Genomic DNA, 13,381 nt, shown 5'->3' with positions numbered 1-13,381 from the left:
CTCCTCATCTGTATGGATGGAAGCTGCTGCCACCACTGAAGTGGGTGATGGTAAGCTAACAAGTTTAGGAGCCCTGATCCAGAGGTAAATTCTTGCAGGTTATTGATTGAATTTTTAGTAGACTAAAAGGTCAAGGGAAAATGTGAACTATTTCCCCCCAGCCTGTGATCTGGATTTTTGACTGTGTTCACAATCCAGTGTAGTTCATTTTGATGCAGCCAAGTCAAAAGTAATGCTGCTGGGCAAAAGAAAGCACATAATATTGAACCCTGAAAGACTGTATTCAGGCAAGCAGTGATGCAGAAAAGAACCTGAACATTGTGGATTGCTTATCATGAGTATCTTAATACGAATTTCTGGTACACTGCACTGTTCAAAGAAGTGAATGTTGATAAATTAATATGACAACATGCAGGAAAAAAGAGGGAGATGGTCTGGCTCTTTATATATACCCCTGTGCACTTGTGCACAGGTGGGAGGTCAAAGGAAGGAAGCAAAAATAATCACAGGATTAACAACAAACAGAGAAACCAACAACTGCCTGGGTTTAGGAGCTTTGTTTTTCCATTTAACGACACAGAGGTTGAGAGTTGTCATGTCTATATAAAAATACCTATCTATAGATAGACACACACTGCATATGCAAATATATGTACAGGTGTAAAAGAGATCTGGTGGTTTAACAAGAAGCAACAGGATATCAGACAGATTCAACCTTGAGATCAGAAGCAGTGCTGTAGTAAAATTAGTAGTGAAACTGGAAAGGAGAGCTGGTGGAGCAGTTTATAATCTGTTAAGATAAAATTAGGTGCTACATTTTGTTAAGATGTTTTTTGGTCAAACTTCTGGGAACAATTCAGAGGGTTTTATAGAGAGATTATAGCTGAGTGGCTGCAGTAGTTGCTTCAGGAACTAGAATATGTAAATCTGTAAACAATATTAAAAAACTTCACATATGCAGATATGTTTCAGAAGGACAAGTTCCAGTGTCTTTTCCAGGGACCAGTGTTGTCTCCAGGATAGCATGGCTTCATGACTTAATTACATTTCATTGCTTCTCTGTGTTATTATTATGCACAGCAGTTTAAATATTGTGAGCAGAGATACTGGGTTTCAATTTTATATGTACATGGGGTTCATGTGGATGATTCCGCATATTTTTAATTGAAGAACAGGTGTTCCCTGTAAGCTAAATGGGTATCCACTTAGCCTGGTTTTATATAGAGAATATATTAGACTTTGCAGTGTGTGTGCTTGTTTTCATTTCAGCTTTCATTCAGGAAGACTATTACTGATAAAAATCTTTGTTTCAAACAACACAGAGTAGAAGTGCTCAGCTGCAATTCAATTTGTGAAGTGTTTCTGTTACAGCATTGTTACTTTTATGGCACTCCAGTGAGGGGCAAAGAGGACTTCTCAAAACATGAGTTTTGATTTCAGACTTGAGCCTCTTACTACCTTCTTTTCTGAAAGTTATTTCAAGTATAAATGTGGTGATAAAGCTTTCTTGAAGCTTGATGCTTTTACCTGTATGTTCACAATTTTGTAGTTCTGCATTGCTGGGTACCAGCCATCAGATCTGTTCAGAAATTGCAGCTCACTCTCTGGGGGGGTACAGAGCAGCCTTCCCTGTCCTGTTTGTTCTTAATGAATTGACATTGACTTGTAATTGTCTGGGAGAGTTTTTGTCTTGCTTCTGGTTGGAGTTAGATCAGGTCTTAAGAAGAAATTCTTTATTAAGAGGGCAAGTGAAGCACTGGTACAGGCTGCCCAGAGAATTTGCCCTGTCTCTGGAAGTGTTCAAAGCCAGGCTGGATGGGGTTTGGAGCAGCCTGGTCTAGTGGGTGCCATCCCTGCCTCTGGCAGGGCATTGGAACTAGCTGACCTTTAAGGTCCCTTCCAACCCAAACCACTCTGTGAGTCTGTGAGTTGTGCCTGACTGACATACTGACACACAGCTCGGATTTCTGTGCATCTCCACTCCAGAAATCTGTCATTTCAGCATTTTCAGTTTGATCTTGGATGCTTTAGATTCAGAGCCAATAATGGGTAGATGTAACTGTTTGTTAAATGGTTTCTGGCACTTGGGTGTTCAGAATCTGCGTGGTGGAGCTGTGGTGGTCTTTGTACACCCAAGTTGATGTGTGCTTCTGAAAGGTACAGCCATGGAGTAGAGGGGGATGCAGGTGTTTTTGAGAACAGAAAGGGGACATTTGTCTTGATACAACTTTGTAGAATATTAGAGTTCTGGTTTGCCTTGCAAAAAGATCATCTGGGCTTGGAGGCATTCCTAATCAGTGGCAGACGGAAGTCAGGATTGATCCACAGTCATTTGTGTTGGCTTTGGGAGAGGAGCACTGGGGGTTGTGTATGCAGGCTGGCAGGGATGTCCTCTGGCTTGATGATCCAAGAGAGGTCAGGAGAGAAATGATTCAGCTATCCAGCTGAAGGAATTTTGGCATGTTGCTTGGGCCCAGGGATAAATAGGAAATAGCTGCCTTATGCCTCTCTGAGAAAAAAGTCTTTCCAGATCTGATGTAGTGTGTTCCTGTCTTAGTGTGGTGGCTGTCAGGGTCCCAATGTACAGCTGGGCAGTTCATGCATGGAAGGACTTGTTGCCTTCAGTTCTCCCTTAGAGGCTTATAAACATTAACCACCCAGAGGCTACTGATTTAGATAAGCATGCTATAAATTGACACTGCATGTAAATGAGCTATCGTGCTGTGTTGTGGTGATTAATGTAACTGTAATGGCACACATTATCTCCTAAAGTTATGATAACCTGGGGAAATCACTTAAAGATAACCTGTTCTGTCTGTTCTCAGCAGAATAGCTGCATTTTAGCTCCACATGGCTTATCTTTACTCCTCATGCAAAACAGAAAATTAAAGAGAACAAACTGCATACTAGGACCATATTCTAGCTTGCATTGCATTTGCTCCTACATGTTAATTTTCTTATGCAAAAAAACCTGCTTTTGAGTTGCCTTGGGACTGGCATTTTTTAATAGGCACTCTCCAGAAATCATACTAATTTTGTCCCAAGCTCAAGATCCAGGTGTCAGTGCTGGCACTTAACTAATTGTTGCTGAACCTCTTATATTTCTATCATGCTGGTAAGGCCCTAGCAGTAACTGCTTGAGGCTTGGTTTGACTTAATTTGAGTCTTACAGGAATTTGTCTTTGTTTAGCTTTTCATTCTGAAAGTATATACTTCACCTTGCGGATTTTCTTTTTGTCATAATTCAGTATTTTTTCCAGTTTCTAAACAAAACAGCTGATGAATGATCTGTAGGTACAAGTTTTAACAATATATGTGTAGTTGAATTTGCAGAATTTTTTTTTTTTTGTTTCAAATGAAATTTAAAGCAGAAAAGGAAAAAAAAAAACCAAACTGACTTTGGTTTTCTTAGTTTCTTATTTTGGTCCAAATCCTGAAAGAGTTGGAATTTTTTACTGGGAAGCATTAACAAAAAATGTTTGAGTAACTATTTTAGAATACCAGATGTTTGGATTCAAGGTACATTTCCCACTTTTTACTTGGGAATTCTTTGGGCTGTCTACTCTTTTGTGTTGTACCATAGAAACTCTGTCATGCTAATTCTGATCACTCCTCTCCCTGCATTTTCGTATCAGGGATAGTAGAAGGAAGAGCTCAGAAATCCTTGAGGAAAGACAAACTGTAACGTGTGTGTATTCCTGGAATAGTTATTTGACCCCTCATGAGATTAGAAATGTTTCTTTGTGAAGGGGCTCTTGAGAGAAGTGAATGAGTTGAGGAAGAGGCTGAAAGGAGGAAGGAGAAGATCTCCTGGAGAATGCTGGCAGTCACTTGGCTGGTGTGGGAACAGGCAGGAGGAGTTCAGCACCCATCAGCACAGGCTGGAGTGAGTCTGTGTCTCTCCAGGCTGAAAGCGATGCTGAGCTTTACAGACTGGGGCTTCTGTAGAGCCTGCAGGACTGGAACTGCAGTGGCACACACCCTCTTGTGGCAGGAAGGGACAAGTCCCAGCACAAACCAGTGTGGCCTTTTGTTTTCTGTGCTCCCTGGTTTGCCTTGCTCGCTCTCTGTGTTCAGTGAACATCCCTCACTCGGGTGCACCGGTGTGCTTTCCTGCTCTTACCTCTTTCATCTTTCTGTTTATGCAGTGCCTGAATCTGTTGTGTTTGTCCTGCAAATTCTAAAACTTCACCCTATTTAAATCTGGTTTTATCAGTATTTGGATTGTATTTAAACTGTGGGCTTTAAAGTGCCCTTTCTCACTGTGTTGCCAACATACTGAAAATATGCCTTACAGACTAAAACATTTACAGGAGCAAAGAAGCTGGAAAAACAAACAAGGATGCTGAAGAACATACTAGTTTTGTGTCTTAAATAGCTTAGTTTGTCTGAACTACTATGAAGGGGTCATGTATAGATTAGGGGATAACATGCTGCTTTTCCCAGCTGTTTGATTAACCAGCTTAGGGATGGGTCAAATGCGTAGCAGCAGAGTGCAAGGAAGGCACATCATCACCTTCCAAGTGCAGAGAGGCCCTATAGCATGTTTGCAGTTTATCAGATTTGCTGCATAATAAGCTGTACGCTCCATTCAGCACTCTAATTAACCCAGCAAAGCTCTCTGCCTCAGTCTTTGCTGATAGCATGAACCTCACAAAGCCAGGCAGTCTCACCAAAGTGCCTCTAAATAAGATTAGGCAAAGTGAGCCAGCCATGAAATAAAATGTAGGCTAAGTGTTGAGCAAATACTATTATTTACTTTCATTTATTACCAAGTTTTGTACTTGGCATGAGGTGTCCAGTAATGTGTGAGTAGCACTGGCAACTCCTAACAAGTGCTGACAGATGAGACCTTAATCATTAATGTTTCTCTGTACAGACAAAAATAACCAAGTGCTGTATGACAACACTTATAAATACACATTGATGGTATTTCCTACAACTCCTAAGCAGTGCTGGCTCCCATTGATGCCATCAGGATTGTCAATCCCATGTTGGTGGGCTCCTCTGGAACATTGTGCCAGACTGGATAATGCTGGGGTATCAGAGAAAAGGAGAAAAGCCAAGGCTGGTGGCAGGTTTGTAAAGTGACAGGTTCCTTAGCGCTGTGCCATTGCTAAAGATCCTTGTCTGACAGCAGGAAAAGTGATGGAGGATAGAGCAAGTGCAGATATACAGAACCCTGAAATCTATTACCTCTTGGAAGAATGGGTCTCATCCTGCTTTCTTTGCCTTTTCAGGTATCTTGCAATATCTTCAGAACTCTCCCACCTAGTGACAGCAATGAATTTGATCCAGAAGAAGATGAGCCCACCTTGGAGGCATCGTGGCCGCATTTACAGGTTTTTGATTATTTACCTCAGAAGTTCTTGTCATTGTTTAGTGTATCTAATAACTCTCTCAGCTTTTTTTTTTTCTCAGCTTTTTTTTAACCTATGAATCAGAACTAGTTCTCTGGGAGAAAACTTAATGATATTTGCAAAATGTTAAAGCTTTCTTTCAAAATTATATTGATGGTGTCCCTCATATTCCTGTTTTCCTTCACTGATTTAAAAATTTTTGCTTTCCCAACTGCTTTGATGCAGAAGTGTTTTTCAACAACTTCAGCATGGGCATTGTGAGGATGACACTGCTGGCAGTTTTGTTTATTGAGGGTGGTTAATATTCATATGAAACTGCACTAGTGTTGGCAGCTGATCAGAAAAATGAATGAGAAGCTGCATCCCTATCTAAGTACTCCTTCCTCTCCTGGAGTCAAGGTTTGCTCCCAGGTATTTGTAGCAGGATTCAAGCTCACTGGGTAGCATCCCTTCCTCTGAATTCCAGTTGTCAAAACAAGGAATTTGAGACCCCCATGTGGAATAACACTGCATGCAGGTCTGAAGTTACTGGCACAAGAAAATTGTGGATCCAGAGAGAAGAGTGAAAAGATGATCAGAAGGAGGGTGCAGAGATGATCAGAGGGCTGGAGCACCTGTCCTGTGGGCATAGGAGCCTTCATCCTGGGGAATGCTCCAGGGAAACATCATTGCAGCCTTCCAGTGACTTTTTACACAGTCAGGTAGTGATAGGACAAGGGGAGATTCAGATTACATTTTATTAAGAAGTTCTTGACTTGTGAGGATGGTGAGGCCCTGGCACAGAGAAGCTGTGGCTGCCCCATCCCTGGGAGTGTTGAAGGCTGGATTGGATGAAGCCCTGCTTGGATGAGCAACCTGGTCTTGGAAATGTTCCTACCATGGCAGGGTGAAATGAGGGGATCTTTAAGGTCCTTTCCAACCCAAACCATTCCATTGCTCTGTGATTTTGAATGAAGAACATAAACTGAACTGGACAAAACATCATTGATGCTGATGCAGTAAATTCTTTTATAGAAAATAGAGATGAAGATCCTGTGTTAGTCAGGATAATGACTCACACCACTGGTAAATTTACAAGAAGTTTGCCTGAGTAAGTTTGTGGAGTTTGAGAGTTTTTGTGAGCAAAGGAGCAAAATTGATCTTAGCCTGAAATGAGGGTTTTATTTTACAGTTGCATGCACAATCCTGTGATTGTGCTTCACTTGGTTTGCTTCACTCTTTTGTGCTCTCTAATTCAGAATCTGTTGAAATGTAGGTTCATCCCTCATTTATATTTAAATTTCACAAAAAATAAGACTCTTCAAAACGTCAAGGCAGCTCTGAGGAGCTGTGCCTGCCTGGAAACAGCACATTCAGTGACACTGGTGCTGTAGTTCAAAAAGTCATTACTTGCATGGAAATGATGGAATTTCTCATCCAGTGGATGACTTACCATTGTCAAGAAGAAATTCACCAAAGCATTTGTGAAAAGTCGATGGAATTGATTTCCTTATGATTTAATGTTGGTGTTATGTAAGCTGTCACTTTTTTTCTAAACCTCTCTCCTGCTTTTTGATTTCCTATTGCTTCCTTTCAGAAGTCAGAGAATGCTGTTATAAAGTAGCAGCAGCAGTTTTGCAGCATATTGCTGTTCATGGAAAAGTTTAAAATTATGTTAAAATGTAATTTTTAAGCTTCCTTTCTCCTTTCAGTATCAATATTCATACTCACTAAAGACAAAAAAAGAGAAAATTTTCAATGACTGCTCTTTATGAAAAGGTTCTGCAAAGAGAATGGGTGGCTGGTAGCTCATTACCAGTGACAGATCAGAGTTGCTGTCTTAAGAGGCCACAGCAGTCTCTGTTTCACTTCATTTCCTTGTTCCCTGGGTTTTATACTCTTCCTTTTCTGCACTGAATGAAAAGTCTTGCTGTCCCACTGAAGAGTGTAGGTTGAGATGGAATTGCATGAAAATAAGCAGATTTTCTCCAGCCCTGAGGCTAATCTTTACAGTAAATGAGGAACTTCTGAATAAATTCTGGTTTGTATTCTTCTCCTGTTTCAAGTTGTACTAGAACACTACTCTAAGCAGTTTCTAATTTAATTTAAATATTTCCAACTGTTTTGCCAACCCCTTCAGAACTGTAATGTCTGTATTTGATGTGACTTCAGCAGTTCAGAGGGCAGTTGAAATGTGCTTCCCAATTACTCTGGGAAGCTTTACAAGATGATAACAAGCATTACAAGATGGCAGTGCCTGTTCTTGGTGATGAAATGTCTTTGACTGGAGTTAAATAAGCAAGGGCAGCTGAATAAGATCATGTAATTAATTTTAACTAAAAGGTGGCAATTCAATAAAGGAGAAAAATATGTTTTTAACCCTTTTTTTAAACCCTTTGTACTGTGGAAAAATAAGCATTTAATCTTCTAACAAAATAACTTAGGGAAATACTGAAAATATTAAAAAAGCATAATGAAGTCATAAAATAAACCTGTGTTTTGTTTATTTTTTCTTTTGCAGCTTGTATATGAGTTTTTCATACGATTTTTGGAAAGCCAAGAATTTCAGCCCAGCATTGCCAAAAAGTACATAGATCAGAAATTTGTATTGCAGGTAAGCTGGTGTGTTTTCTTTAAGGCTTGGTGTCGCTTTTGAAAAAAAAAAATCCTTTAAAGGATTTTGTTTAGAATTTGGAAGTGTAACTTCATTTGCAACAGAAAAAGGCTAAACCAGCATCTGAAATGAAAGTTTTCAATCTATGGAGGTAGTGCAAAAAGGTGTGTGTGTTTATATGTCAATCTCTGTTGCTATAGATACATAAAATAGATGGTTTGGATCCAGTTTCAATACCTCAATCAAAATATTTGACTTACTGGTTTTGAGACAGAACTGAAACAGTAACTGTTGAGAAATGAAAAGTTTGCTACCAAGTAGTCTCAAAATGCTGTTCTCTCTATCTAGAGAGACTACTTAAACACCAGTTTGAATGTGTCTTAGTATTGTTTATACAAACAGAGGTGGTTGAAGGAAGTTGTTTTCTGGGATAAACCAGGGTACTCCATTCATACATTTTTCTGTCTTCAGATTTGAGAATAGGCCTGTCTTGGGTTTTCTTTTCCATTGGTGAGTTTTTGTATAACTGCAAAGTCAGAAAGAACTTTCTGCTTGATACTGTCTGTAGCTTGCTTTTGAAATCAGGGGAATTTAGAAAGATTCCTGTTTAGTTAGAAAAGGGAGTTCCTTGCAGGCTGACACTTGAATGAAAAACCAACTAAAGCTGGCAGGAGATGCTCAGCATTTCTGAAGACCCTTCTCTTGCCCCTCAGCACTCATGGAGCTTTTATTTTTCCCTGTACTGCTCAGGCAATAGAAGTTGTGCTTTTACTGTTCATGTATGTTGTTTGGATGAAGAATACCTGAAAAATTTAGTGAAAAGAACAATTTCTGTCCTTACATTCAAAGCTTCAAAGAAGGGAATTCAGTTTCCTTCTCAGTATCACAAGACTTTCTTTGTCCTAAAAAAGCAATAGGATATACTTACATTTTTATTATATCCATCTCCTAAACATTAAGAGCATTTTTCATCTGGATCAAATCTCTGGTAGTTTCCTTTTTGTTCCTCTCAGTACTGATTTGTCAAGGAAATGCACCAATGTGTTCATCCAGTACCTGCTGGAGATAAAAGAATATGCATGATAAATGACTCCTGACAGGTTTTTCCAGGCTAGTTTTAGTTTGATTAGATAGAGCAGGATTGCATTAGGATGAATGCAAGTGTTCTCCTTCAAAATCTAGTAAGAATAATTCTTAGATGCTCCTGTTGTGTGCTGCTGAACTTGGTCATGACTGGCAACATCCCACTCACACCCTTTTAAGACATTCAAAACTGTCAGTTTGGCACAGGGGAATGGGTGTAAACCAAAGATTTAATTTTTTTTTTTTTTAAATCGTGGTTTTCATTAAATCTGCCAAATGGAAGAATAGTACCTACTGTAAGAGATACTTATCAGAACCTTCTTATCAGAAAACATGACAATTAAGAGGTCAAAGGAGTTCTAAGGATTTCTATGTTCTTGCCATGTGGTTTGGTGATGCACATTTTTATGTTCCTGTGCACAGTGTGTCAATTTAAAATTCACATTTTTCTATTAAAAAAATCTATTCAGCCATATATACATATACAAGAAAGTAGATTTATTTGCATGTGTATAAATCCTTCGTGGTGAACTATAGGAACTGGGGTGCCCTTCCATTTCCTGTTGTGTTTGTTGTGTGTCAGGAGTAACTCCTGAGTATCTACAACTGAGACCCCTTACACAGGAGAGCAATTTGGGACTTAAGAATATTGAGCATTTTGGTGTCTTGTGACACTGGCAACACACCTGGGACATTTGGAGTATTTGGAATCAGGTTTTCCTCAAAATTAGTTTTTAATTTTTTTTAAAATTTTAATGAAGTGTTTCTTGGCAGTAAGGATGCCTGTATGAAAAAAGTATATTAAAAAGTTCCAGGTTTTTTTTTAATGGACTTTTCTCAAACTTTTTGCTTGTTTACTTGCTTTAGATTTTTTTTTTTTTTTAAGTATAGCTGTGTTTCTGGCTTTCAGCTGTATGTTTTAATAAAATACTGTATTTACCAGTGTAGCTGTTCATTTCTAAATCCTGCTTATGTACAGTTTGAAATGGTTGGCAGTGGTTGCTAAGAGACATACTATTCAAATATATCCACAAGTCTCTGTGTTATGTGGGTTGCTATTTTGGAAAATTAATTTCCCTTTTCTATGTATGTTTAGAATAGTCAACATAAATTATGGAAGTCTTGCAGCTTATCCATAAAAATAAGATTTTATTGTTGAAACCTAATAACAAATTGGACATAGAAAAATAATTGTCTTATTTATTTATTTTTTAAATGAGAGACTGAGTCTTAGTTTAGCAGTGTTTCCACAGAGGATCTGCATAAGAGAACTCAAATATAAATACTTTTCAATCCAGTAAGAAAACTAAAAACCTAAGTGCTTCCAGCTGTTTGCTGTCTTAGGCTGCAATGTGCTATTTGGGGAAGGATGAGGTGACTATTTATTTAAATCCAGAACTAATTGAACAAAGCAATGTGTTTATAACCTCTGGAGGGCAGCTGACAAACCTTGTACTTCCCTCATGAAATTCCCACCACAGATTCTTGCTGCAAGGAAAATACAGTGAGGTGTCATTGCAAGCTGCAGAAATGTTCAAAGCAAGGAGGAACAATGTGTGCATCAGTCCTAGACCTGGATGTTAGAAAGCAAAATCCCAGACAGCCTAACAACTTTTAATCCTATTTTTCCTAGCATTTTTCACCTGCTCAAAGTTGTGTGGCAGTTTAACAGAGATCAGGTGTAGCATGCACACACTGACATATCTACTTGTAATAGGTATTTATAATTTATCTGTTTGTGAATCTAAGATAATTTTGTTTCCTGCCACTCCTGTAATGATTTTCTGACAGCATCTCACCCATTTGCAAGACCTGTTTGACAAACTATCTTTATTTCTCTTGCAAGATAGGTACTGCTTGACAGTTGCTGTTTTTTTCATGCAAGACAGATACTGGTTGCTTATGATTACTACAAATTACCTAAAATTCCCTGTTTTCTGCACATTTGTGGCAGTTGGTTGTGCTTTTTGCTTTTAGGTAAAGTTTACCTCTGAATTGATTCTTCACATCCTCAGAACAGCCAATATTGTGGTGTCACAAAAAAACGAAGAAGGTGGCCAAGGGAAAGCTCATACTTTTGTGGCAGGGGATTCAAGGGGAACAAAACAAAGATCTGCAGTTGATATTCCTGCTGCTCATTTCATGTAGCTTCAGGTGTCAGTGTTTGGGATATATTTTGTACAATACTAGACACCAAAATACCTTGTCTCTTGACTGAGTCTCACATAACCATTTTGCTGTTTATTTATTTAAGAGCTACTTAGTAAATGTGGGTTTTCTGTTGTTGGTTTTTTTTTCTTTCTTTGTTCATTCTTTTGTTTTGGTTTTTTTAATCAGCATTGATAATGAAATCACCATTTTGTTCAAAGTGAAGGATTAATTCTCTCTGATGCTTTTGATCTATGGCAATTGGTGGAGATCCTGTAACAGCAGATCCAGTGCTGGCATGACTTCCCTGTTGACTCTTTCCACAGTGTGAAGGCCACACAATCACTAGGAAGGCTTAAGAGCTCATCATATAAATTACAAGCAATTAGAAAAATGTGACCTTGACACAGTGTTGTGAGAACAAAGTACTAGATCAAATGAGGATCTTCTGGTTCTGCAGAGTCAGGGAATGGTGGATGGTAAAAGTCAAACTGTCTTATCATATTTATTTTTGGGGAGAAGGAAGGCAGCATTTTGAAGCTAGTTAATCACAAATTTATTCTGAGTTTTGTGATGTTGTACTGAGATTCCAGCAGATTATTAATACTGGATATCTACTCTTTGGGTGCCATGGATGTCACATTCTTTCATTTATGTGTTCTCATGAATTCAGTTTTGTACTGAAGTCTGTGTGCCCTACTTGTCAAATGTCTCCTGTTTCAGTTCTCTTTTTCCTTTAAACACAGCTGTTGGAACTGTTTGACAGTGAAGACCCTCGAGAACGAGACTACCTAAAAACAGTCTTGCACAGAATTTATGGCAAGTTCCTGGGTCTTAGAGCATTTATCCGAAAACAGATTAATAATATTTTTCTACGGTAAGTTGTGGAAGAAGGTGCTTTTCACTGATGAATGCTTTGGGAAACTGATATATCACTTATATTTAACTTTTCTTTTTTTAGATTTGTTTATGAAACTGAACACTTCAATGGCGTAGCTGAACTGTTGGAAATTTTAGGAAGGTAAATAAGTCTTTATTTATTATCTAACTCAGACTTCCCTTGTGGACACGTCAGGATAGTGTCAGGTTCGGAAAAAGTATTATGATAATCCCTGATTCTGAAAACAGATGTGTGCACATGCTCATCTTTAAGCCCATGTGCAAATCTCTGTCACATCTTTGCCAAGAATATATAACTACATGGAAGCTGCAGCCAAAGTGTTGGATTGATTTTATGTGTATGAGTGCATTAAATACTCCTTACATGCTGGAGGATTATTTTCTTCTGAGCACACTTAGCAGAGTGAATGTTTTGAGTGAATCTAATTTTGGTAGGTTAATTACTTGAGACCACCTTGCTTACATGAATTTACAGACCACATAGACAAGGTCTTTATCTGTTTGGCAGCAGGATTGTGCAGCTGTTTTTGTGATTATTCCTAATGGGAGCTGGATTGCTACCTAGATATGTAGTGCCCTGCTAATATAAAGCAGGACCAAAGTCAGCACCTGTTTACAAGTGCTATTTGTAAACAGGTGATGACTGCTAAATATATTTTAATCTAGAAAGTGCTTGTTCAGACCTCAGTATTGCTCTCTGTGATGATGACACTAACAAATATTTCTTCTCTAATTTCCAGTATTATCAATGGTTTTGCTTTACCTCTCAAGGCAGAGCATAAACAGTTTCTGGTGAAGGTGCTGATCCCTTTACACACTGTCAGGAGTTTATCACTCTTCCATGCACAGGTAGAAATTATGAAAATATTTTCTATCGAGTAAGAATTATATGCATATTTTTTAAGGTTGCTTTTTAAATTTAATTACATGTACATATAAAGTGGGGAAAAATTTTATATGTGGAAAAAATACAATAGATTTTTGCAAAATTAATTCAGTATCCTTTGTATGACAAACATCTAGCTTCTGTTCTGATTAGATAATTGAAAGCATAACATACATCTGTAATATTTTGGAAATTTTATTTAGTAGTTAAACTCTCTCTAGGTTTTCCTCTCTGCTCTTTTCTCATTTTCACAAGTTTGCCTTTCCCATTCTCTCCCCCAAGAGGATGTTTGGGTTTCCTTAGTCTTGTGCTGTCAAGGCTCTTCTTCGCCCTGGCAACCTTCTGAATACTAATATCCCCATTTTTTCATTTCATATTCTCCCTCATGGATTCCTTAATACTGCATTTATG

The 13,381-nt window shown here is 38.4% G+C and overlaps 1 protein-coding gene across 3 annotated transcripts in view; it reads left to right on the top strand.

The window, feature by feature from the left end:
* PPP2R5E (protein phosphatase 2 regulatory subunit B'epsilon) overlaps positions 1-13,381 on the top strand; it is a 73,845-nt gene that overhangs the window by 48,589 nt on the left and 11,875 nt on the right. For all 3 annotated transcript variants that reach the window (XM_033062448.1, XM_033062449.1, XM_033062450.2), the window contains 5 exons: positions 5,241-5,342; positions 7,861-7,953; positions 11,931-12,061; positions 12,146-12,205; positions 12,825-12,933. In XM_033062448.1, coding sequence (XP_032918339.1) covers positions 5,241-5,342; positions 7,861-7,953; positions 11,931-12,061; positions 12,146-12,205; positions 12,825-12,933 — 495 coding nt within the window. The remainder of the gene's footprint in view (positions 1-5,240; positions 5,343-7,860; positions 7,954-11,930; positions 12,062-12,145; positions 12,206-12,824; positions 12,934-13,381) is intronic.

This window comes from Catharus ustulatus, chromosome 6 (genome assembly GCF_009819885.2).
Source record: "Catharus ustulatus isolate bCatUst1 chromosome 6, bCatUst1.pri.v2, whole genome shotgun sequence".
Lineage (NCBI taxonomy): Eukaryota > Metazoa > Chordata > Aves > Passeriformes > Turdidae > Catharus > Catharus ustulatus.
Note: the sequence above shows the minus strand (reverse complement) of the source record. Positions and strands in the feature narration are given on the sequence as shown.